Source organism: Castor canadensis, chromosome 17 (assembly GCF_047511655.1).
Source record: "Castor canadensis chromosome 17, mCasCan1.hap1v2, whole genome shotgun sequence".
Classification (NCBI taxonomy): Eukaryota; Metazoa; Chordata; class Mammalia; order Rodentia; family Castoridae; genus Castor; species Castor canadensis.
Window position 1 is genome coordinate 8,671,055 of NC_133402.1, and position 24,987 is coordinate 8,696,041.

The 24,987-nt window shown below is 38.4% G+C and overlaps 1 protein-coding gene across 4 annotated transcripts in view; it reads left to right on the forward strand.

Annotated features, from left to right (window-relative positions):
• Atf7ip2 (activating transcription factor 7 interacting protein 2) overlaps window positions 1-23,763 on the forward strand; it is a 48,700-nt gene extending 24,937 nt beyond the window's left edge. For 3 of the 4 annotated variants that reach the window (XM_074059363.1, XM_074059362.1, XM_074059364.1), the window contains 7 exons: window positions 651-746; window positions 3,912-4,072; window positions 15,220-15,290; window positions 16,405-16,466; window positions 17,133-17,202; window positions 21,707-21,792; window positions 22,324-23,763. In XM_074059363.1, the coding sequence (XP_073915464.1) occupies window positions 651-746; window positions 3,912-4,072; window positions 15,220-15,290; window positions 16,405-16,466; window positions 17,133-17,202; window positions 21,707-21,792; window positions 22,324-22,737 (960 nt within the window). In that variant the 3' untranslated portion in view covers window positions 22,738-23,763. Of the gene's footprint in view, window positions 1-650; window positions 747-3,911; window positions 4,073-15,219; window positions 15,291-16,404; window positions 16,467-17,132; window positions 17,203-21,706; window positions 21,793-22,323 lie in introns of those variants that run through there. The other variant, XM_074059365.1, reaches the window with a different exon arrangement.
• Window positions 23,764-24,987: the final 1,224 nt, after the last annotated feature.

Here is a 24,987-nt window from a genome sequence, read left to right on the forward strand (position 1 = left end):
GATTGATATTTTTACCAACATCAGTTTTATTGCAGACTAATTAAAAATGTCATATTTTTACGTTTCTTTTTCTTTTTCTGGAGAGAGTCTAGCGGTATTCTCCAGGCTGACCTTGAATTCTTTGGTTCTCCTGCATCAGCCTCCTTAAAGACCTGTCCATTCTTGAATATATACAAGCATAAAATTTGCTTTAAATCTTTTGCTTACACAGACAGCCGTCCTATCCTTGGGTTCTGCATCTGCGTATTTATATTGGAAATATTCAGGGAAAAAATGTGTCTTGAACATATAAATCTTTTTTTCTTGTCATTAATTCCTAAAAGTATAGCATAACAACCACGTATGTAGCATTTATGTTATATAAGGTATTTTAAGTAATCTAGAGAGGTTTTAAAATACAGGAGAGGATGTGTACTGTTTATATGCAGATACTGATGCCATTGTATAAAAAGAATTCAGCATCCTCAGATTTTAGTGTCTGCAGGGCCTGTCACCAGTCCCCCACAGATACCAAGGGATGTCTATAAAGAATTTCTCATTTATTTGAGTGGATGCTTAAGCCTCACAAGACTACTTTGACAAAATAGTTTTCCCTCTATTGATGTATTACTTAGTACTGTGGTTTGGCTTTACATTTTTCTTTCTACCAGGTAAAAGTGACAAGACTTCGCAGACGTATTAAAGCAGTATTACCTCAGAGGAATTGTTTGGAGTCTAACACATTATCCAGTAATACAGCCCGTAAGGTTGGTATAAACGCACAGGAGTTTTAACAACCTATGTGACTTATTATACGTAGTTGGATTATAGGAAATAAATATATTCCCAAGCAAAAACAAAAAACTGTAAAGGACAACAAACTTAGACTGTTTCCTTGAATCTGTCTCTAGAGAAGAACAGTTAGGTAATAAAGTAAGTGCCCTGCAGTAAAAGGAGGGAAGAGGGGATTGGTGATAGCCTGGATTGTCCATCCCCCTGCCATCTCATGACTTTATCATGAAACGTGTCAAACATATACAAAAAGTGGAAAGAATTTTACAGTGAATATTCATTCAGCACCTAAAGAATTTACCTTTAATATTTTGCTAAACCAGGGCTGCAGGGATGGCTAAAACAGTACAGTGCCTGCCTAGCAAGTACAAATCCTTGAGTTAAATTTTTTTTTTTTAACTAAATTTTGTCATGTATCTATTCATCTCCTCTAAGCCATCTTATATCTGGTACATTCATAGTGCCAGTGTATTTTGTATCAAAACACAATATTTCAGAATATTACATGTATATTACAGTGATATAGCATGCAGAGCAAGTGGAATTTGTTAACTGTTTTACATAAAAATTTACAGTGTTTCATGCATGTTCGTCAATTTTTTAAAATCAGATTTATGTTAGCCTCACTAGATGAATAGAGAAGCATCCCTCCTCTGTTTTCCAAACATTTGTACAAGATTTTTATTCCTTGAATGTTTGATAGAATCTGAATCTGTCTCTGCAAACTGGGTAAAGAGCTTTTTTTGTTTTTCAGTGGTTTGTGTGTTAAAGTCAGGGCTTCACACTTCACTTACAAAGCAGGCACTCTACCTGCAGTTGGAGCTTTCCTTTTAAAAATTTAAGTTTTACTTAAAAATAAATTCTTAGAACAATTTAGATTTTTCTTTTCATCTTGTATGGTCTTTTACATACTTTAGATATAGTTCTTTTTCCAGCTTATGAAAGAAAGAGCGTAATTTTTAATCTTTTTTCTACTAAAAACATTTAAAGCTAAATATCTAAGTGCAAGTTTTTTTTTTCTAAACACCTTCTAAGCTTTTTAATTAGTGCTTAAGTTGTGCACTTCTTAGTGCAGAAGTCTTGATAGATTTTACTTTGTTTACTATCAATTCAGAATAATTTCTGATTTCCATAGTCATATTATCCTTTGACCTGTGGACTATTTAAATGTGTGTGTTTATTTGGAACGTTCTTGACCATGTTGTTTTTTATTGATGTCTAATTTAATTCCATTTTGATCAGACAACATGTTTGTTTATTTGTTTTTCACGGTTCTGAGGTTTGAACTCACCTTCATGCTTCCTAGGCCAGTGCTCCATCACTTGAGCCACACCTCCAACCCTAAAATTTCATTTTTAATGGTCGATGCTTATTTTATAGACTACCATATAATTTCCCTTCACGAATATTCCATGTTCAGAATGTTAGGTATGACATTCTATGCTACTTTTATGTTGATTGTACCAAGGTGGCTGACAATGTTTAGGCCTTTATAGCTGTGGTAGACTCAGTAATTGCTCCCCCAGCCACCAGGATCTTTGTAATCAGATGTTCAACACCTGTGACTGTTACTTTACATGGTAAAATGGATTTGTAGATGTGATTAAATTAAGTGCCTTCAGCTGTGTTACCTGGGTGGGGTCAGTGTAATCATAGGGTCCTTACGATTCAAAGCAGAAGGAAGGTGGCACAGGGAAGCAGATGTTGGAGTGAGCATATTGAAGATGGAGGAAGAGGCCCAAGCCTAGGAATGTAGGCAGCCTCTAGAAGTTAGAAGAGAAAGGTATTTTTGGCCTCATTTTTCAGGCTCCACTGGGACTCATGTTCATTCCCTGTGCTGTTGGGTGAGAAGTCAGGAAATGTTGACCTGTGGTCTCTGCCACACAGTGGACCGGCCTGCTGTAGGTATGGAGCAGATGTGCTGCTGATGGATGGTTCAGTGGCCTAGGTCCTACTGCTGTCCCACATGTAGGAAGATGGCCACACTGCCATGGAAGCAGATTACTGCCCTTCAGGGTCTGGAGATTTGGAAATTGGTGTCTGGATGATCTCTGCTACCGCTGCTGCTACAGCCAGTTAGATTGCCAGTATCCCACTTGTCAGATGGGGACCAGCTGACACTGATGCTTTTTCGAGTTGGATCCCCTGAGTCTGTAGATGTGAGGGTGGGTAACCACCACTGGTACAGGTCTGGGGCAAAGGAGGTCTGGCTCCATTGACATCCAGTGTTGGAAGTACGGAGAATGAAGGAATACTCAGGTAGGGCATGGTGGTGCCTCCCTGTAATGCCAGCACTCAGGAGCCAGAAGGATTATGAGTTAGTGTCCAACCTGGACTACATAGTGAGTTAAAGACCACGAGACTGTCTCAAATAAATAAATACATACAGCTTATATTTAGCATACCCACTATGGTGTTCCTCTCCAGTCATGAGGTCCCCAGCCAATCTGCCTTTGCTTCTTCAGAATTGATTTATTATTATCTGTAGAGGAACAGGGAAAGTGAGCCCATGCTACTTGTCCTAGAACTGAGAGGATACCAACTCTTTTGTACCGTTTCTTTCAGTGTTGTTTTGATGTATTCTTCACATAGACTGTTCATTCAATATAATAGGACTTCAGAATCCTGCCTTGATAGTTCTTTCTGCGTTTTTGTTCACGCTGTCCCCTAGGAAAGCCCATTCATCGGCAGTTGATCCTTTTTAAGTGCACATTCTCAGCCAAAACGTGGACTAAATGTTTCAGCCCACACTCACCAGCTAGAAAAGTTTGTGGACAATCTGTATTTCTGGTCTTTATTAAAAGTATAGCATCATTTAAAAGTTTCTTTGTTAAAAAAATTAGGTTTTTTAGTTCCTAAAACTTAGATTAATAGAAAACAGAGTATTGCTTAAGTACCTAGGCCTTTAATTCCCCTCCTTATCATCCAAGCTAGAAAGTTTTGTACCATTGTTGGTATTCCTTGTCCTGTTTAAAAGTTCATTTTGAGGAGAACTCATAATTGGTGGTCATTTGAAATACATGCAATTTAATGTTTGGAAATGCATATACAAGAATGTTTTGAAGGTATTTTCCATGGAAGATTGACATGTCATTATTCTTACTCTTCACTCATCTGCTTCTTCCTTACCTCTTTAACAGATTGGAAATTCACAGGCCACAAATTTGGGTAAGAATCAAGAGTCGGTTAGTGGTCCAAATGAGAAAGCGGCTTCTGTGAACTGTGAACCTTTTAAACCTTCAGAAAAAGCAAGGGAAAGGATTAAGTTGTCTTCGGATAGTGTTGAGTTTGTTTCTGAAAGGTAGGCATTTCTATAAAAACCCCATAAGCTTATTTATCTAATTATATGATTATAAACACACCCATTTCTCAGGTATGTGTAAAATAGCTTAGAGCTTCATATTCACATGCAGTTTTCCTTCCTGATGAAGGAATACAGTTGGTTCTCTAGCGTTTTGCCTTTGCTTTACAACAATAAATTTTTGAATTGGTCAGGTGATCAGGTTTTTTGTTGGAACACTTTTCACCTTTGGTATAATGGTTAGTGGATCAGTTAGTTCCCTTATGTTGAAAGTACTGTCGTGACTTCAGATCAGAGTGAACAAGTTAATTGAATCATAAAGCATCTAATCTCTAATGTAGTCTAAAAGACTGGGGCTAGTGCAGAAGAATGTGTAGTTCACGAGAGGAACATGCTTGTAAGTCCTGGCCTGGTTGCTGCTCAGGGTGGGGGTGGCATGGGCGTAGTAATGAGTTGTTTTCTCCTCACTGGTGATGGCTGCTTTGCTACTTTATGATACTATTTATTGCTAACAGTCCTTAAACCTTCTGTAGGCTTATTCTTATGTGTTAGATTATGGGTCACAAGTTTTAAAAAGAGAAAAATAATCAAAAATAAATGAACTAAATGATAACCATTGTTTGAAGAACACCTGCATTCCCCCCCTCCCCAATTACTGTTCATACACAAGTGTGCCATTTCAGATCCATACATTTTCAGTAGATTCTTGGCAATCGAGAATCGAACATGCAGTTTTGACTTTTCAGGAGCTCCCCTGTCATTCCATGATACTGAGATCCCAATTTTAGTTTTGAGCCACAAGCTGCTAAAAGAAGTCATTTAGTTGGTGAAGGCAAGAATCACATTTCAGTGAATGGATGTTGTCTTCCTTTGGTAATGCATGTTTGAAGCATATAAAGTAACAAAAAAGGAAAACAAAGTGGTGATGATGGAAGCGAATGCATAACTAAAACAGCACTTTAGACGAGTGTCCAACAAGTGTTAGGCAGCGGGTTGTATCTGTGACATAAATAGATCTACTTTTATGTTTTGTGCTGCAAGCAGAACCTGCAGTTTGTGCAACTGTTTGAAGTAGCAGACACACTGAGTCTTAGTGAGGGCGCAAGTCACTGTCACATGTGTAGCTTGTTCCTGATGGCTTCAGTGGTGAGTAGAAATGGAAAATTGTAGCCCACTCTAACCCACAGAACAGATGCAGACATGCCAAACAAGATTCCAGTAAATCAACTTGAACTGCAATGTTGCTTTAATAATACAAAATTATTGATACAATTTGCTACAAGATTAATCACTATCAACTCAAAATAGTTTTAGGAATTGATAAAATATCTGTTGGGTTAAAACAGATTCTTGGCAAACTCAGAATACAAGAACTTCCTTAATCTAATGGAGTATCTACAAAAACTAAAATACATCTATTGGTGAGACATTGGAAACATTTCCTGAGAATCGAAACAGGAGAAAGATACTGCTGCCACTACTTTATAGAGCTCCAAATTTCTTAGCTAATAAAGAATGCAAAAGATATAAAGAATTACTAAAGAAGGAGCAGTATTCTTACTGTGTCTTAGATGAAAGGAACCTATAGACAGGTTATTAGGATTAATTAGAGTTGATATGGTTGTTGAACTCACATACAAGAAAATCAGTTGTATTCCTGTTTTTGGTATGGGGATACTGGGGTTTGAACTTAGGCCCTTAAACTTGCTAGGCAGGCACTCTGCTACTTGGGCCACACCTCAGCCCTGTATTCTTTTTTTTTTTTTTTTTTTGTCGTTTCATTTTGACACACGGTCTCACTGTGTAGGCCAGGCTACCTTTGAACTCACAATCTCCTGCCTCTGCCTCTGCTTCCTGAGTGCTCAGATTACAGCCATACTCCACTACACCCAGCTTTAGTTGCATTTGTATATATATTAGATATAAACAATTAGAATGTGAAATTTTATTTTATTTATTTTTTGTCAGTACTGGAATTTGAACTTAGGATCTCTTGCTTGGTAGGCAGAAGCTCTACCAGTTGAGCTATGACCCCAGTCATTTTATAGGGTACAATTTCAATCTATCCCCATGTGTAATTTTATGGACCTTAATTGGGTTTGGTTTTAAAACTTACATAAATGAAATGAGTTTAGAGGGCAAGGTACCCTTTATTTATTTGGGGTAGGGGGAAGACTACAGGGTGTTGAACTCTGGTCCTAGCACTTGCTAGGCGAGCATTCTACCACCTGAGCCACTCTGCTAGTCCTCCAAGATACTCTTTAAATAGAGAGGCAGAATGGAAGGAAGTTGCCATTAGGTATCATATGGGAACATTACACAGCTGCAGCAGTTAGGATAATGTAATGTTGGCAAGTACTTGACAGATAGACTGTAACAGAGAGTCCAGAACCCATCCATGCGTGTGCATGTGTGATAAATGACGAAGATTGTATGGCAAACCATTTGGAAAATGATTGACTTTCAGTAAATGTTGCTGTCTTAATTTGTTCTTTGTGTTGTACAAAATGTGAATTCCATATCAGGTTGAACAAAAATATATGTGGATAAGGAACTAAATATTTAAAGAAAGCTGTAGAGCTTTTAAAATATCAACACTTCCATGAATGTAAACGAGAGCTCTTGACATAAAAGAAAACTGATTAATTTTACTTCATTAAAATTAGAAACTTCTTTCCTCAAAGGCATTAACATGATAGTGAGAAGACAGGTCATGGAGTGGAGAAGATAGAGCACATGTTACGTGGAGAGGGATAGGGTGCAGAATATCAAGAACTTCAAGTCAAGTCAGTGAAGCCAGATAACACAGAGATCTGGGCAAAAGATTCATGCGTCCATTTCACTAAAAGAGGGACTAAATGGGCCATAAACAGGAAAAGGTGTTCATTCTCATTGGTGGTCAGGGAAATGCAGATACTCTTGCATATCAGGTAAGAAAGAGATAGTTTAAATATTTGAGAATACCTGGTATTGTTGAGGCTTTGCAATAGAGGAAATTGTCCATTTAATATTATTTAAGTTGCTATTTAATATTTTGTTGGGTAGTACTTTAAAAGACATTGACATTAGCTAGAACACTGAAGATCTGAGTGTTCTTTGTCCTAACAGCCCCGTCCCTTTGATAAATGCCCAGCTGCACACATGCACGCACACACTCACAGCAGGAAGTATGTGTGGCCACGTGGATTAGCTGCGTTTTCCCTAACAGCCAAAACCCACAATGAAAATGTCCATTTAGAGTTCAAAAGAAAAAGAAATTGTAGTTAATCCATATGGTGGAGTGCTATGCATGAAGTAAAATGAACATTGTGACTTTACTCCCATAGAAGCAGACACACACAAAAAATGCTATGATTACACTTAAATGAAGTTCAAAAATAGCCCCAAACCACCAGGTGCCAGTGGCTCACACCTGTACTCGCTCCTAGCTACTCAGGAGGCAGAGATCCAGGAGGGTCATAAAAGCCAGCCCAGGCAAATAGTTCATGAGACCCTATCTCAAAAATACCCCACACAAAACAAGCCTGGTGGAGTGGCTTAAGTGGTAGAGCACCTGCCCAGCAAGTGTGATGCCCTGAGTTCAAGCTCCAATACTGCTCCCCCCTCCCCCCAAAAAAATAGCCCCAAATCAAAACATGATTTAAATCCATGGCAAACCAAAAGAGTAAAAACAAGGAAATTGTACCACAACTGCTCTTTGTGGGGGAAATTTACTTCCCTGAATGGCAGCCACAGGGTTGGTAGCTTTGTAATTACTTAGGAAGTAGAATATGTATCTTTAACCCAATATGAAAGTAATTATCTTTTAATCTGAAAATCCACATTATTTATGTTTATTGTAATCTTAGATATACAGAGCTCATAATTATAATCTTACTGCTTTTTTCCTCCTAGTCTTACTTTTATTGTCTTTTCCCCACCTGTGTCTGACTGCCTTTATTTTAGTCATCTTTTGAGTTAATTTTCTGTTTCCCAATGCCTTGTTAATTATATTTCGTTGTTTCTTTAGAAGTTATCCTAAAGGTCACAATGCATTCTTCCCCCACTTTGAGACAGGTTCTCAATATATAACCCTGGCTGGTCTTGAACTCGCAGTCCTCTCTCTCCCTATGCTTTTCTTCTCTGGGAACTTGATCCCTCAAGTTGTGGCTGGTGCTGCCACATCTTTCTAATATCTTCAAACATTTTTATTATTTCTTTCCTTAAATTTTTTAAATAGAACTTTTCAAATCGTTTGAGTGTGAGGGTTCCATCATAGTTCTGCATCTCAATTTTTATACATTATATTCATATAATTTATTTCTTAAAAGACTTAAGAAATAAAGAAACCTTTAAAAAAGAAAGAAAAAGGAATATATTTCCCCCATATTATCCCGGCTCAAGAGAAAACCAGGAGGTTTTATAATTGTTTTCCTGATGCTGCAGATAATTGAAGGAATTAGAGCCACTAGTAACTTTCTGTGTCTATTAATGGTTATTAGATTTAGAAGTTTAAGCATTTCTTTTTTAGAATGTGAAGAAAATGGGAAAGGCAGTATAGCTGAGCTGCAGAGGCACAGAGAAGAGAAGGCTCTGGACCAAAATCAATATTGGTGAAGAAGAAGCCTGTTTATGTGCAGTCGTTCCCAAAGATGAAAACTAAACATGATGGTCTAATGTATCCAAGAACAGGCCACTTCACTAACTTTGATTGAAAACAGTGTTGATACTGCCTTAGGAAAATAGCATTGTATTTTATTTCATATAAAGCAATGTTTACAAAGATGCAAAAGGGAAAAAGAGTTACCAGCCGCTGTATTTCAAGAAATTTCCATGTGGTAGGATACACGCACACTTAGTCACGGCTGCTGAAGAGGTAGAGATTAAGAGTATCTTGCTTTGAAACCAGCCGGGGCAAAAAAGTTAGAAAGACCTCCCCGCATCTCAACTAGCAAACCAGGCAGTGCATGGTGGAATGCTCCTGTAATCTCAGCTACATGGGAGTCTTACATAGGAGGATCTGTCTGTGCAAGGCAGGCCCCAGGCAAAATGCAAGCTCTTATCCAAAAAATAACCATAGTGAAAAGGTGCTGGTAAGCAGGAGTCCCTGACTTCAAAACCCAGTACTCCCTTAAAACTTTTTTCCTATTGTTTTGCATGTGCTTCTTCCTACTTGTCCTTTCCTTCTCTCTTTTACAGTACTAGGGATGAAATCCAGACCTACGCAAATGCTCCCATCAGTGAGCTACAGCCCCAGCCCTCACTTAATCATAATAATGAATATATCCCTCTTTCACAGACAAGGACACTAAAGCAGAGTTTCTTACCCTAAAATGCTCCAGCTAGGAACAGCAGAGCCAGGAGGTAGACCCAGACTTTCTGTCTCCTGAACTTGTACCCTTAACTACTACATCACAGCATTTCCTGGAAAAATAAATTGCTGATTTATATATAGAGAGAAATTATATATTAATATATAAATATTAAGTATATATGAATATTACAAATATTGTTCTCCAAGGTAAATATAAATAAAAAAAAAAACCTACGTTAAGCATGTTCACATTGCCATGTGTTTCATTAAAGAAAAGCTGTCTTTGGTAGCAGTCAAGATAGCAGCAAGTTACATGTCATTAAGTGAATTAGACTCTCATTTGCACATTTATAGGTAGATTTCTCCAGATAAATATCGACAGCTTTATAGATTCAAATGTAGTAAGTGTATAGCTTGATGAATTTTCACAAAGTAAGCCACCCAGATCAAAAATACCAGTGGCCTCTTGTCTGCCTGTGCCTTCTCGTCCAGTCACCAGTCTTAAACACCACCACACCCGCTTAAGCAGCCATGTCCTGGATTCTAACAACATAAGTAGTTTTTGCTTGCTTTTCTCCCTTAAACACGTAGAGGCATCCTTAATGAACTCTTTTGCCTCACTGCTTTCCCTCCCCTTTTGTGGAGAGGTCTGTCTTGCTGGTCGCTCACCAGCAAGTTTGTGCATTCTTGCTGCTGAGTTGTCACCATCAAGTGAATGTACCATGGTTAAACATTCAGTCCGTGGGTATTCAAGTTGTTAGCAGGCTGAGGAAGTTATAAGCAGTGCTGCTCTGACCATCTTTGTCATGTCTATTGGAGAATTTAGATGTATGTGCTTCTATTAAACATACGCACTGACGTAGAATTTCTAGATTTGCATTTGCAGCTTTAGTCCACTTTGTCAAAGAAGTTCCACCAAGTTCCACCCCCAACTGCAAGTGCATGAGATTGTTGTCACTGCCCATCCTTGCCAACACTTGGCATGGTCTGTTCCTGTTTTTAGCTAGTTTTTAATTAGTATTCCCTTCTAGTAATGGAGGCAAACACTTTCATGAAAACACTTTGATGTTTGTTAGCTATTTGGATATCATTTATGCAGTCTGAGACTTGCTTCTTTCCATCTTGGATTGCCTTTCTTTATCAGGTTTACTGTTTGATACATTTTTTATGATTATCTTTCCTATTCATAAGTCTTTCCTTTGTCATGTCTGTGTAACTCCAGTATTTGAATCACCTGTGTATCTGTTTTATTTTCTGTCAACTTTGATTCTGTCTGTATCCATGCTTGATACTTCTGAAAATTTTTGAGGCTTTGAATGGTATCATTTCCCTATAGACAGTTCTTCCTTTCCTCTGCTTGGCAGATAGAATATGGTCTAATCACCTGATTTGCTCAGGAAATGGTACCACTTGGAGGCAAGCTCTTTCAAGTTGTAGATCACATTGGCTCCTAAGACTTACTTGGCCTTCCATGGATTCCATCCTAAAGTTTGGAGTATTCACCAGGACTCCCTCTCCTTTTGCCACCAAGAACAAGGTAGGCAAGGGAGGTCACCAGAGGGAGAGAACTTTACCAAGGTGTTATTGCAGAAAAGAATTTCAGGACACTTCAAGGTAGAGACTGGCAAAGTTTATTAGTAAAGCAAAGGGAAGGACAGTACACATCCAGCTGTGGGTGTGGCATGGAAAGAGGCACATTTCAGTGTTCTAACATTATGGTTTAAGTTAGGAATAAAACAGAGCAAGGGTTTAAAGTAGCATTCCTTTAGCTATGTCCTCCTTTGTTCTAGGCACCTGGTATACCCCAGCCATTCCTGTTGTAGTGGTTTTCTGACATTATCAGCTCAGCTCAGAGACATTAAATCTGAGAAGATAGTTAATTTCAGGTCCTGGTAACACAGACTTCTGCTTCTTGTGACCTTGAATGATCACAGTTCAAATCCAGGGAGGGGAGTAAAACGGGCAGTTTTCTCGAAGATACCTTTAAAATAAAGATGCCTTCATGCTTGATCCCTACGCCACAAGGATCATCTGAAAAGTGGGCGAGGAGGCCATCTTTTTATCACTTGTTACTGCTCAGGGAAGGAACGTAAAGCCTAAAGAAAAGAAAATGTGTTTGTGCATTTCTAATCAAGCTATACATTAATTCAATATTTATTTCTGAGTTCCTGGTTTCTGCTTACAATGTCACATTTCCCTACTCTATTCTGCCTCACTTGGTGAGTCCAAAATCTTAACCCTTCCTTCCTAACCACAGTGAGACTGCCAGAAATGCCCGTTGACATTTTAAATTTTTTTATTTTGGGCTGCCCTGAGAGTTGAACTCAAGGCCTCGCATTTGCTAGGCAAGTGCTCTACTTCTTGAGCCATGCCCCAGCCCTCCCTGCTTCTTTTCAAAATCCTTCTTTATTTGAAGACTGTGTAGCAAGAAGCTAAGAGCATCTTGAGATTTATGAAGGGTTCTGACTGTAGTGTAGTGAACAGCTGAAGAGAATTACTAGAGATCTTCGGGTCGTTTAACAAGAATACGTAAGTATCTTATCAGTCTTTAAATTTCATGACTATTACTGCGTAAGTTTCCTTAGAGCCAAAAGGGGATCGATAATCAAATACTCTTAACTGAATTTAGGTCTGCACATTTATGTTTATTAGAAATAATGGCAAATGTTAGAATCCCATTGGCAAATTCTATACATGTCTTTTTATTTTGGTGGGCCTACGGTTTGAACTCAGGACTTTGCCCTTGCAAAGCAGGTACTTTACTGCTTTAGCCACATCAGCAGTCCATTTTGATCTGGTTGTATTGGAGATGGGGGCCTCTTGAACTATTTGCCCCCTGGCCTCCATTCTCCTGAGCTCAGCCTCCCAAGTAGCTAGGGTTCGAGGCATGAGCCACCAGTGCCTGGCTTAAATCTGTTAAAATGTGCATGGAAACCGTTGATTTCACAAAATGAAATAAATACGTAGAAAATTTCTGCTTCTGCCCATAAAGCATTAATAACCATGAGAATGGACCTTTCGCTGTAAATAACTTGAAACTTAGGTTACAAAAATAATTATGTCCAGACATTGTTTACCCAGTTGCCCAGAGATCCTCATTCCTGAGAGAAAGTAAGCCAGTTCAGTGAGCAGTCTTTTTGCTCATTCTGAGCTAAGTACGTAGGGGCATTTTGCAGGTCAGAGAACAGGGATGGGGGAATCGCAGAGCTTAGTGCTTTCACTGAATTTAGACCAGAGATTGGAGAGTCTGAAATGACTCGTGTTTGTGGGTTAGAACAGCAAATGGCAGAAATTGCAGAGAGATTGAGCGTTGAAGGTCTGCAAAGGGAATCTTGTGAATCATTGCTTAAAAGCAAATCTGTTCATAGAAATAATGAAACTATCTATGAGCTGGGGGAAAAGAACCATTGAAAAGAAAGCCAAATCACTGAAGGTCAAATATTTTGCTTCCCTCAGTAGAAGAAGGACTGGGAACATTTTGCTTTCCCACTGACTAAATGAAGAGGTCTTATAATAAGGAGCAACAGTTTATATCCTTAGATGGTTACTGTTTCAGTAGAGCTAAAGTAATTCTAAGGACCAAAGGGCTACACACAAAAAGGACTGAAAACAAGTCTCAAAAGGAACCCCAAGATAAACCCAAAAGAATGTGACTCAGGTTACTCCAGAGGCACCTGCACATCCATGGTTATTGCAGCACTATTCACAATAGCCAAGTTATGGAAACAGCCAAGATGCCCAACTACCGACGAATGGATTAAGAAAATGTGGTATTTATACACAATGGAATTTTATGCAGCCATGAAGAATGAAATGTTATCATTCCCTGGTAAATGGATGGAACTGGAGAAAATCATTCTGAATGAGGTTAGCCTGGCCCAAAAGACCAAAAATCGTATGTTCTCCCTCATATGCGGACATTAAATCAAGGGCAAACACAAGGGGATTGGACTTTGATCCCATGATAAAGCCAGAGCACACAAGGGAGGTATGAGGATAGAGTAAGACACCCAAAAAATTAGATAGCATTTGTTGCCCTCAACACAGAGAAACTAATGCAGATACTTAAAAGCAACTGAGGCCAACAGGAGAAGGGGACCAGGAACTAGAGGAAAGGTTAGTTCGAGAAGAATTAATTTAGAAGGTAACACACATGTATAGGAAAGCAATGCGAGTCAACTCCCTGTATAGCTGTCCTTATCTCAACTAGCAAGAACCCTTGGTCCTTCCTATTATTGCTTATACTGTTTCAACAAAATCAGAGATAAGGGCAAAATAGTTTCTGCCTGGTAGTGAGGGGTTGCGGGGAGTAAGGGGGGGCGGGGAAGGGGGAAAAATGACCCAAACATTGTATGTGCATATGAATAAAATAAAAATTAATTAATTTTTAAAAAAAGGAACCCCAAGTAATTCAGTTAAATTAACCATATGCCAAAAGAAAATCCAGCACCGAATGAGGGAATAATCATCCCATCACCCAACACACAAAGTTCATCCTGTCTGACACTTAAAAGAATTATCAGTCACGCAAAGTAGCAAACCATGTGACCCATTAACAAAAACAATGAACCAGTTTACCATTCATTCACATTCAACAGTCTAGAGGAAAATGTGAACACAGAGAAGTGGAAGACATTAACAGCCCAGTGAAAAATAAAATTAAAAGAATGTAGTTAATTGTTGATTTAACAAAATCAGTGAAATAGGAATGGAGACTATTGGAATTAAAGAGGAAAAATAGTAAGAAGGCAGTGAGCAGAGCACGAGAGACCTGTGGAACAGTGTCATACTGTCTAATATGCACGTCTGGAGAATCACTAAGACGGGCAGAAAAACAATGTCTGTTACTCCATATTTGATTCCATACTAAACTCAAAGATATTTTTGAACATGTTAACAAACACCAAGAAGAAGCAAAACCACACAAAGCTGCATCCTATCTCATGTTTCAGATTGCTGAAAGTCTCTGAAGAGAAAACCTTAAAAAGCAGCCAGGGAGAAAAGACATCACGTAGAGTGAAAAGTAAGAATGGCAGCAGACTTCTCACTAAGCTATGCAAACTGGAAAACAATTCTAAAATATTTAGATGGAGAGATATCTTTAAAGTATTGGAATATAAAGAAAACTGTCTGTTCAAAATCCTACACCCAGCAGTAATACCCTTGAAAAGTGTAGTGTCATTCTGGTGTGGTAATCTCAACCTGCAATCCCAGCACTCAGGAAGCTGAGGCAGGAGACTCATAAATTCCAGTCCAGCCTGGGTACATAGAAGAGAAGAAGGTGGGAGTGTGTGCCATTAGCAGACCTATATTATAAGGAATTTTAAAGAAAGTTCTTCAGGCCGTAGGGAAATAGTGTTAGATTATAGTATTAGTACTATTGGATCGATGTAAGGGAGCATAGACCTCCAGATACAGTAGATATGTGGGTAGAGTGTTTCTGTGTTTCTGTATAGTGTGTGTGTGTGTGTGTGTGTGTATATATATATATATATATATATATATATATATATATATATATATATATACTTTTTCTATAGTGTTTCTGTTTATAAGCCATAAGCAATTTGAATTTTTGGGGGGAGGGGGGACTTGGTGGGATTAGAGTTTGAACTCAGAGCCTCATTCTTGCTAGGCTAGTCAATTATTACTGGATTTCCATGTACTTTGGGGTCATAGAAATGAGTTGTTATGCATGGAGTTTCTGAAGTATCTCCTCCCCATCCTCAACCACACAATTACTCAGCCTAAAACGTGTTACGAGATGCTACCTTAGAGGAATTCTCACCACTGATTGCATGCTCAAGCCTCATAATGCATGTTTAGTTTATCTTTAATTTTTTTATCATTTTAGTAACGATGATGTTATGTTGATTTCTGTGGAGAGTCCTAATTTGGCAACTCCAGTTACATCAGATCCAACAGGTATCTTAAGCTGATTAGAATATGCTCTATCAAATTAAAGAATGAATTTTTTAATAAAGTAAAAAATTACCTACATTTAAAAATGTTCTCATTTATGTGTAATTAATAAAACCTAGATAAATAAATGACTCTAATAAAACTAACATTTCTTTTTAACTTTGTGATTTATCAATTTTATGGCCTTTTGTTTCTTTACTGTTTGTCTAATTGTTTTGTAAGTTATAAAATCATCTGCGTGTATATTTTTAAATTATTTGCCCTGGCCTTCTGTTTTGGCGGCTTTTTGTTTTGCTGCTTTTTTAGGTTATTTTATCTATTAAGTTATTTTGAGAGGCTAACTCACTGTGTAGCCCACACTGTCCTCACACTCACTCTGTAACCTGGGCTGCCTTTGAACTTAAGATTCTTCTACCTCAGCCTCCTGATTTCTGGAATCATAAGCATGTACCACCATGTCTGGCTTTATGTTATCTTATCATCTATTTCAGATTTAAAGTTTGTTCTTTATTATCTTTGATTTTTAAACTTTACATTTCCAGTGATACTTTTTCTCTTTTAAAACAGTCATATTGTTTGGTCCATAATTTCTGACCCAGAATTCCCTATTTTCATTTCATGTTTTACATATTAGGATATTTGCATCTTAATTTCACAACACTTGGCTCCCTTGTAATTGTTTCCACAGTTCGTACATCAGAGAGCTACAGATGAACAAAAGAGAGACATTGTACTGCTTCTTCAGCCTTTTCAGGCAGTCCATTTTAAGACTTACAGTGTGAATAAGGAAATGTGTTTTCTAGTTTTTTTTTTTCATTCAAATGCTAAAGTAATTTCTGGATTGACTTTCATAAAAAAGGTTCCTATATAGTTGTAAAATTACAGAGAGAAAAATACCTTTTAGCCCCAGATTAATTTCTCTTAACTAGATTGTCAGTTTTAGGAATAAGTAAAGTCAGTTGAGGTACCCTTTATAATTATATAATTAACAGCTAAATAACATCCCCATTGTTATTTCAGCATTTATATATTACAATTCATAAATATTTAATACTTTAATAAATGTATCAGATTTATTTATACTGTAATATACTCATATTTTAATATATTGTTTCAGATACTAGAAAAACTACGTCAGGACATTCCAGCAGTTCATCTAGTGCTGTAATTGAGGTTAGGGTAGGTACCAGTTACTGTCTCTGAATATTCTTCATTTAAATGTGTTAGTAGTGGGAACTTACTGTTGCATGTTGGATGGCTTGGTTTTGTCATTCATTCTTTGGCTAGGGTTATTAAATGGTGTTTGTTTCCTCCACTGAGCCCTCTCCTCACTACACTTCTCCGTGTGTGTGTGTGTGTGTGTGTGTGTGTGTGTGTTGGGGGGGATTGGGGGATTTGTGTGTGTGTGTGTGTGTGTGTGTTAGGGGGGATTGGGGGGTTGTGTGTGTCACACAAATTAATATTCACAACAACCAGGTTCCAGGCTAGCTTACACTAAAATGCAGACAGCTAATAATCCATATATTTCCCATCCATACTCATTTACCAATTCATGTAGACTCTTTTTGTCATATTCTGAAACCATGCCTCATTTTATAAGAGCTTCTCTTTTATAGTAGCATTCAATTAAACCGTAAAAGATTTATTCCATCTCTAATTTCTAAATGTTAATTTAGTGCTGAGGGTATAGCTCAGTGATAGAGCACTCTCTAGCATGTACAAGGTCTCAGGTTCCATCCTCAGCACTGCAAAAAAAAAGGAAAGAATATAAAATTACCTGTTTCGTCTTTTAAAAACATTTTCTGCTGTTAAAGTAAAACCTTATTTCTTACACTAACCTGTCAGGCTGAAGAGAAGAGGAAACTTGATTTTGTTATTGATTTGACAAGAGAGGGCCTGTCCAACTGCAGCACAGGTAAAGGATCTTTAAATCTTGTTCTTACGAAAGAGGGAATGGTAGCACCTCAGAATGCACCTATGCACTGGTGAAGTCAAAGCATGTTGGTGTGCATGTCTTTTTAATTGCTTGCATTTTCATCTTGTATCATTTAACTGCCACCCCAAAACACAGAACTCTTCTGACCCCACAAGGCTTGCTCATGCTATCTCTTTATAACCACATTACCTTCGGCCTCCAGTCCCTAACCCCTGGCAACCATTGATCTATACTCACAGTAATTGCTATTTCACTGGTAAAGTGCTTTCTAGCAAATGCAAGGCCCTTAATACTGCTATTTTATATATATGTTTAAAATGTTACTTCACAAATGTGGTATAAATGAGATGAAGAAACATGCATTGTTCTGAGATTAGCTTCTTTCACTCCGTGTGATTTTGTTCAGGGTTGACCCATGTTGTTACATGTTGATAATGTGATCCTTTTTTATCACCAAGTAGTAGCTCATGGTATGGTTGTAACATAATTTGTTTTATCCATTCACCCTTCAAATGATAGATCTGTGTTATTTTCTCCCTGTGGTACACGTTTTTCCCTAACCATAACAGCAGTGGTGGCCAGGATGTACACATGAATGTAGGAGCATGTTATTTCAAGCATGATATGAAAATGTCAAGGGACAGTGATAGCAGTGCCCTCTTCTCTCATTTAAGCAAAAGAAATATAATCGTCTGAGGTGGGATTCTGGTCTCACCTACATTTAATAAGAAGCGTACCCCACATATCTAAGAGGTTCAGTAAACTCCAAGCAGGATCAACACCAAGAAAACTAGGAAACTAGGACTGGGGTCATGGCCCAAATGGTAAGAATGCCTGCCTAGCAAGCATGAAGACCAGAGTTCAGCCCCCTGTATTGCAATAAAATAAAATTTCAAAAGAAAACCAATAAATTCCAAGACCCATCAACACTGAGAACGCCATACCAACACACATCAAAATCCATTTCATTTCCTAAAAACAGTGATAAAGATAAAAATGACACAATACAGATAGAAGAATGAAGACTTTCCAGATTTCTCAGCTAGAACAAAGACAAAAGACAATTGAGTGACATCATTAAAGCCTTAGAAAAAATAACTACCAACCTAGAATTCTTTATCTAGCAAATAATATCTTCAGAGATGCCACTAAAAATTCACACTGGTTGCAGTGGCCTGTGACTGCAGTCCTAGCTACTCATCTGTTACCTCAGCTACTGGGAGGCTAAGACCTTGAATTTGATGCCAGCCTGGAACACAGAATGCAGGAGTAGCTGTATTACTGGATACAATGACTAAGAACACTCAAATTCTCTTCACAAATGTATATGTATCTTTGAACACTTGGGAGGCTGAGGTATAGAGGAGGGCAAGTACCAGGCCAGTCTGGGTACATAGTGATACCGTGACTCAAAAGATATGAAAGAAAAATGATTACAATTAGAGATTCCAGTGATTACAATTAGAGATTCCAGGACTCCTTAGTAATTAATATATGTTGACAGAAAGTTATGTAGAAGCCTAAGCTATCAACCAGTTTAACTTGATATTCATTAAATGATAATCAACCCAGATTAGAATCCACGTTTTCTTAACTGCATGAAAAATGCAGTTAGAAATCGGGTTCTAGACTGTAAATGTTTTCAGCATATGTAAAAGGATTATAATCATACAGACTTTGTCTTTGACACAATTAGCAATATACAACAGAAATCTAGCTGAGGAATCTCTAAATATTTGGAATATAAGCTCACTTCTAAATAACTCGAGTCACAGAAATCAGAAGAATTAGAAAATATTTTGAACTGAAGGGAAATACAGCATACCAAAATTTATGGAATGCAGCTAACGGTTGTTGAGAGGTGAAATTACCCTGGATTACATGTTTATATTAGAAAAAATAGAAGGTTTAAAATGAACTATCTAGAATGCTGGAGGTAGGGCTTAAGTGGTAGAGTGCCTGCCTAGCAAGCACTAGAGCCCTGAGTTCAAACCCCAGGACTGCAAAAAAAAAAAAAAAAAAGTCTAAAGCTTTTGCCATAACATGCTGGGAAAAAAAGCGAATGACACTCAAAACAAGAAGGTGACACTTCAGTAAAGATATAAGGATGGCAAGTATAAGCTCAAGAAGATGTCCTGAACATCATTGTCATTAGGGAAACTAAAACCGTAAGGAGCAGATACCACACATCCAATAGAATGACCAGAATTACAACTGAAAATATGTGTTGGTGAGAATGTGGAACAGCTGGGGATTCTTACACATTGAAAGTCAGAATGTAAAGTGGGAAAACTACTTAAGAAGTGGTTTGGTGGTTTCGTAAAACATTAACTATACTCTTATTATATGGCTATTAATCCATTCTTTTACGTATTTACTCAGGAGAAATAAAAACATATCCACACAGATTTTTTTTTTTCTTTTTGAGAGTGGGTAAGTTACCCAGGATGGCCTAGAACTTTTAATCCTCAGGTCAGTGCCGTGTGCCACCACCAATGACCACACCAAGACTTTGACACAGTGATCATAGCAGCTTTGTTCATAACAGCCCAGAGCTGGAATATTCAAACAGAAGATAAAATGTTGACTTATACAACCAGTGTATAAATATCAAAAACATGCTGAGCAAAAGAATCCTGCATGCTATGATTCTGTTCATATGAAATTCTAGAAAAAGGAAATGTAATTGTGTGTGTGTAGGAGGGTGTTTATGTATGCATGTGTGTGTGCTGAGTGTTGAACCCATGGCTACACATGCATGGCAAGTGCCTAACACTGAGATACATTCCCAGCCCTTATCATAATCCTTAATGACAACACACCAGTGGTTTCCTGGTGTCACAGAGGTAAGAGGGGGGTTGACTAAGAGATACTAAGGAATTTTTGGGCAGAGTTTAGCAATGCATGTCTATAATCCCAGCTACTCAGAAGATGGAAATGGGAAGATCACAGTTTGAGCACAGTCCAGGCTAAAGTCAGTGGGACCTTATATCAAAAACAAACCAGGTTTGGTGGTGTACATCTGTAATCCCAGCAGAGGCAGAGGTAGGAGGATCTCTTTTTGGCCCCACCCAAGAAAAAGCACAGTACCCTATCTGAAAAACAAACTAGTCCTGGACAAAAAATGCTCATATATCCCATCTCAATCAATTAAAGCTGAGTATAAATAGGAAAGTCACAGCCCAAGTCTGCCCAGACATAAATGTGAGGCCCTATTTGAAAAATAACTAAAGCAAAACAACTGGGAGCATGACTCAAGTAATAAAACCATTTCTTCTAAAAATGTTCTTTAATATCAGAATCAGTTACTAATAAGTGAATACAGTACAGAATCTTGGTAATCACAAAGCAAAGGAAAAATACAAATAAATAATTTAGAATTATCAGGTGTATTAAATAGTTACATCATGAACACACAGCACTGCTTGTACATGTTTTAAATCTCTGGAACTTTACCTGTCCCTGACACCTTCCAACTGTGCTCTGCCCAGTTGTCTCCACACCATTCTCTCAACTACTCTACCTTCTTTGTCTTCCCTTTCTCCCTTTTCCCACAGTCCACAACTTACACTTAATTCCCTTCCAGTGAACACAACCTCAAAAGAGATTTCTCTAATCCTAGCCTGTGGGGTTTTTAGTTTCCCATATGGTCTCAGGGAGGTATGAATGGCTCCGTGATTGCAGGAAGCCTTTTTGGTCTAACAGAAGAGACTCTACCTTTTCCTTACTGAGCACAGACCCCTGTCCATTTATCTAATACCCAGTTGCATAATGGCTGAAAGGTTTATGTGAAGAGGGAATTTCAGTTGGGCATGAGTGGCTCACGCTTCTAATCGTAGCTACTCAGGAGGCAGAGATCAGGAGGATTGTGTTGTGAGGCCAAGCCAGGCAGAAAGTTTATAAGACATCGTCTTAACAAAAAGTATAGGCATGGTGGCGTATTCGTATCATCTTCTCTGTTGCAGGAAGCGTAAATAGAAGGATTATGGTCCAAGCCAAACCACATAAAAAACAAGACCCTATCTTAAAAATAACCAGAGCAAAAAAGGGCTGAGGCATGGCTGAAGTGGTAGAGTGTTTGCCTAGCAAGTGCCCTGACTTAAAACCCTAGCACTGCCACAAAAGGGGGAGGGGATACTTAATCAGTTAAAGGAAAATTCTCGATATTTTGTACTGTCTTAAACTTTTATCAAAAGTTTATTTTCTTATTTTACAGTTTTAATGTTAATTGATATTTACCAGTCATGATGTAAACTCTGCTTACTGGTTATGGATATTATTGCTCACAGTACTGGGGATCAAACACAGGGACTCATAGGTGGTAGGCAGGTTCTCTACCACTAAATTTTACTTTTTTTTTTTTTTTTTTTTTGGTGGGATTGAGGTTTGTACTCAGGGCTTCACTCTTGCAAAGCAGACACTTTATTGCTTGAGCCACATCTCCAGCCTCAATTTTACTTCTTAAATCTTGTGTTGTTCACAGAAAGTCCAGCATTCACCATGGAGTCACCTTCCAGTGATGTTTTAAACTCAAAAGAAATAACCCCAGTGGCAGAAAATGGATCCGAGGTACTAATGAGAAGTGCTGTGTAAGGGACATTCACTCCAAATTGAGTGGGAACTACCTGTTTTACTCTTGAAGGATGATGTGGGTCACATTTCAGCTTAGAACATGTCTTGATGGCTTTTTTAAATGTGCTATAATTAAAATCAGCTAAGTTTTCCAGAAGCTTAGTCATCTAAAAAATAAATTTTTTTAATCCAACAAATTAAGAAAGAATTTTAAGTAATAACAGTTATTGATGAGGGTAGAGAGAAAGGGTATTCAAACACTGACACTTTTCTTGTAAATTAGTACAGTGTTGGAGAACACAGATTGGAGTGAATGGCCTAGCTATCCACAATGTCTGAGACCAGCTGCTCTGGGTTGGTGATGACCCAGTCTTAATGCTCAAAACTACTGAATCCAGCCTCATATGTTTTTGAAGTAGTTTTTTTGTTAATTTAATCAAAGGATTGAAGAATGGGAAATACATATTTGCAACAACTGTAATTGACTACCAAACGACCTTGCTAAACTTTTTTTCAATGTGTTTGTAGGATTTTGAGTCCTTAGATCACCTGCCACCTCTCCCAGAACCACCACCACCACTCCCTGACCTGGTGGACAAAATCCGAGACATGCTTCCTCCCCAGAAGCCTGAGCTGAAAGTGAAGCGGGTCCTCAAACCCTTGGGCATCGCCCTGACTTGGAACATCACCAAGATTAACCCTAAGTGTGCTCCTGTGGAAAGCTACCACCTCTTCCTGTGCCATGAGAGCCCCAGGAATAAGCTGGTTTGGAAGAAAATTGGAGAAATTAAAGCGTTACCACTCCCAATGGCCTGTACTTTATCTCAATTTTTGACTTGCAACAAATATTATTTTACTGTGCAGTCAAAAGACATTTTTGGGCGATATGGACCATTTTGTGATATAAAATCTATTTCTGGGTTTTCTGAGAACCTTACCTAAAAGTCTTACTGTTTACAATGTAATTCTAACACTATTCACCATTTCCCAGGGCCAGTTCAGATTGTGAACCTTTTGTGTGGAGACAGTCCTCTTCCCTGTGTTGTAAGTGGCTTGTAGTTTCATGAATTTCTAACTTACCTTCAGTGTGTTCTTCAGTGTATGTGTTCTCAGACTTACACCATCATGGACCATGTTGTCATGGTGTTTTTTAATTCTCTTGGTGACTCTGGAATTCCTTATGTCAGAGTCCTGGGATACAAGCAGTCACCTTTTCCTCTTAACAGTTTTTGGTGACCTGCAGGTGGTCTGTTTTGTTTGAGGCTTTTCGTTTGTTTTTTTTGTTTGTTTGTTTGGTTTGATTTTGTTTTTAGAAAAATCAGCCTTTTCCTGAGGCCAGATCACTCCTGTGGTGCATCTCCACCAAGATTTGTGCAAGTAAATGTCTTCCTGTTCTGTTTGAATTCTAAGTGAGCTGTTGATTTGCACCTGTCCTCTTTATTTTATTTTATTTTATTTACCTTTGCCTACATCAGTCATTTGGAGAAATAGTCTGGGGGTTTTGCCTAAGGCTGTTTGTATAATTATATATAAAATTTGTTAAACATTGTGTGCTATGTACACAAAAACCTAGATTTTCTCATGAAATTGTGTAACCTGTTTGGTTGTGGAGTTTCCTGCCTTAGATTTAAGGTTTAATTTGCAGATTCCCTGCAAATTAAATTTCCTGGCTACCAGCAGTACTCAGAGAACATAACACTCAGAGATTCTAGACGGGTCTTATGCATGCATACCTCTCCCCTAAGTAATACTGAAGTGAAGCACAAGCAGCCCAAGAAATGTGAGATGTGTAAGGTTCCAAGGCATAGCAAATAACTAGGATATTGAGAAACAACAATAAATACTGTCTGAAAGAGGGCATTCTTTCTAGGTACATAGTGAGAATTCCGATTCAAATGGAATGGTTTTCCTTGGCATTTTGTGAATGCCTTTATATCTTCACTCATAATAAAGCTGTTATTTTTGTCAGTCTCCTGTGTCTTTACAAAGCATGACTTAAAAAACCAGGTTTGGAACTGTATCTTATCTGGTTGAAGTGACTTGCCCACTCAGGTCCCATTTCAGGCTCACTGGTGGAAGGTACCCTGCAGCACAGAACAAGGATCCACTCTGGGTGAGGAGTATACCCTTCAGTGCATGTAAGATGACACTGTAACAAGGTTCTGGTGCCCATCATCAGTGTGAAACCACATCCCCAACCAACAGGCCCTCTGGAAAAATTATGGTGTGAGACTCAGACAAAAGAGCTGGTTACAGAGGAAGGCTAAGAGCAGACATCTATGGCGGCAGCTCAGACAGCATAAGTGTTTCTTTGGAGGTGCAGGGTAAGATTCTCACCTGTTAATGTTTCAGTGATACCAGAAGTCCAGCCCAAGAACAAGAAAATCCTGCCAACAGCAGAGAGGACTAATGTCCACCTGATGAAACATCACCTGAGTTTTTAGTTCACTGAGATGCCTTTATGCCTCCATTAAGCAAAAATCAAAATGACTGATGAACAAACACTGAACTCATTCATGGAATCCCCAGGAAGCCCAGAGACAGGCTTGGGAACTAGGAGGGAGGAAAGCCTGTTTTGCAGCAACCCCAAGAAGGTTCAGATTTGCAGAGGCTTATGCAGTTCAGATTCTGCCATGTGATGTAAAGGTACATAAGGTGTCTTTCGCCCATTTTGAAGATGAGGAAACAGGCCCAGAATACTAAGTGCTTGCCCAAGATCACAGACAAAATCAGTAAGTGGAGCCAGAATTCAAATTTGACTTCCTGGTTCTTGAGTTCACACTATGTCCACCATACGCTTCTGCATGGATGCAACAGAAGAATTTATGTCATCCTTACTTTTTGGGGCTCCATACTGGAATCCAAAAATCACAAGGTGAAGTAGGGAAGCAAACCTGGCATTTTTGTCTTCAAAAATTACATTATTGTCATAAACTGTAGTCACTGTACTATGCCAAGAACACTGGTTTATTACCTGCCAAACGGCTCCCTTTATTACTTGGTGATGATTAATCCAGTTGTCTACTTGATTGGATTGAGAAGCACCTAGGGGATTAGCGAAGCTCTCTTCCTTGTGTCTGTAAGGGTGTTTCCAGATTAGACCACAAGGGCTTTGATGTGATGAATGGCTTAATCCATGGATGGATTCAAAATTTGAGTGGACTATTGGAAGGAGGTGAAACAGGAAGGTGG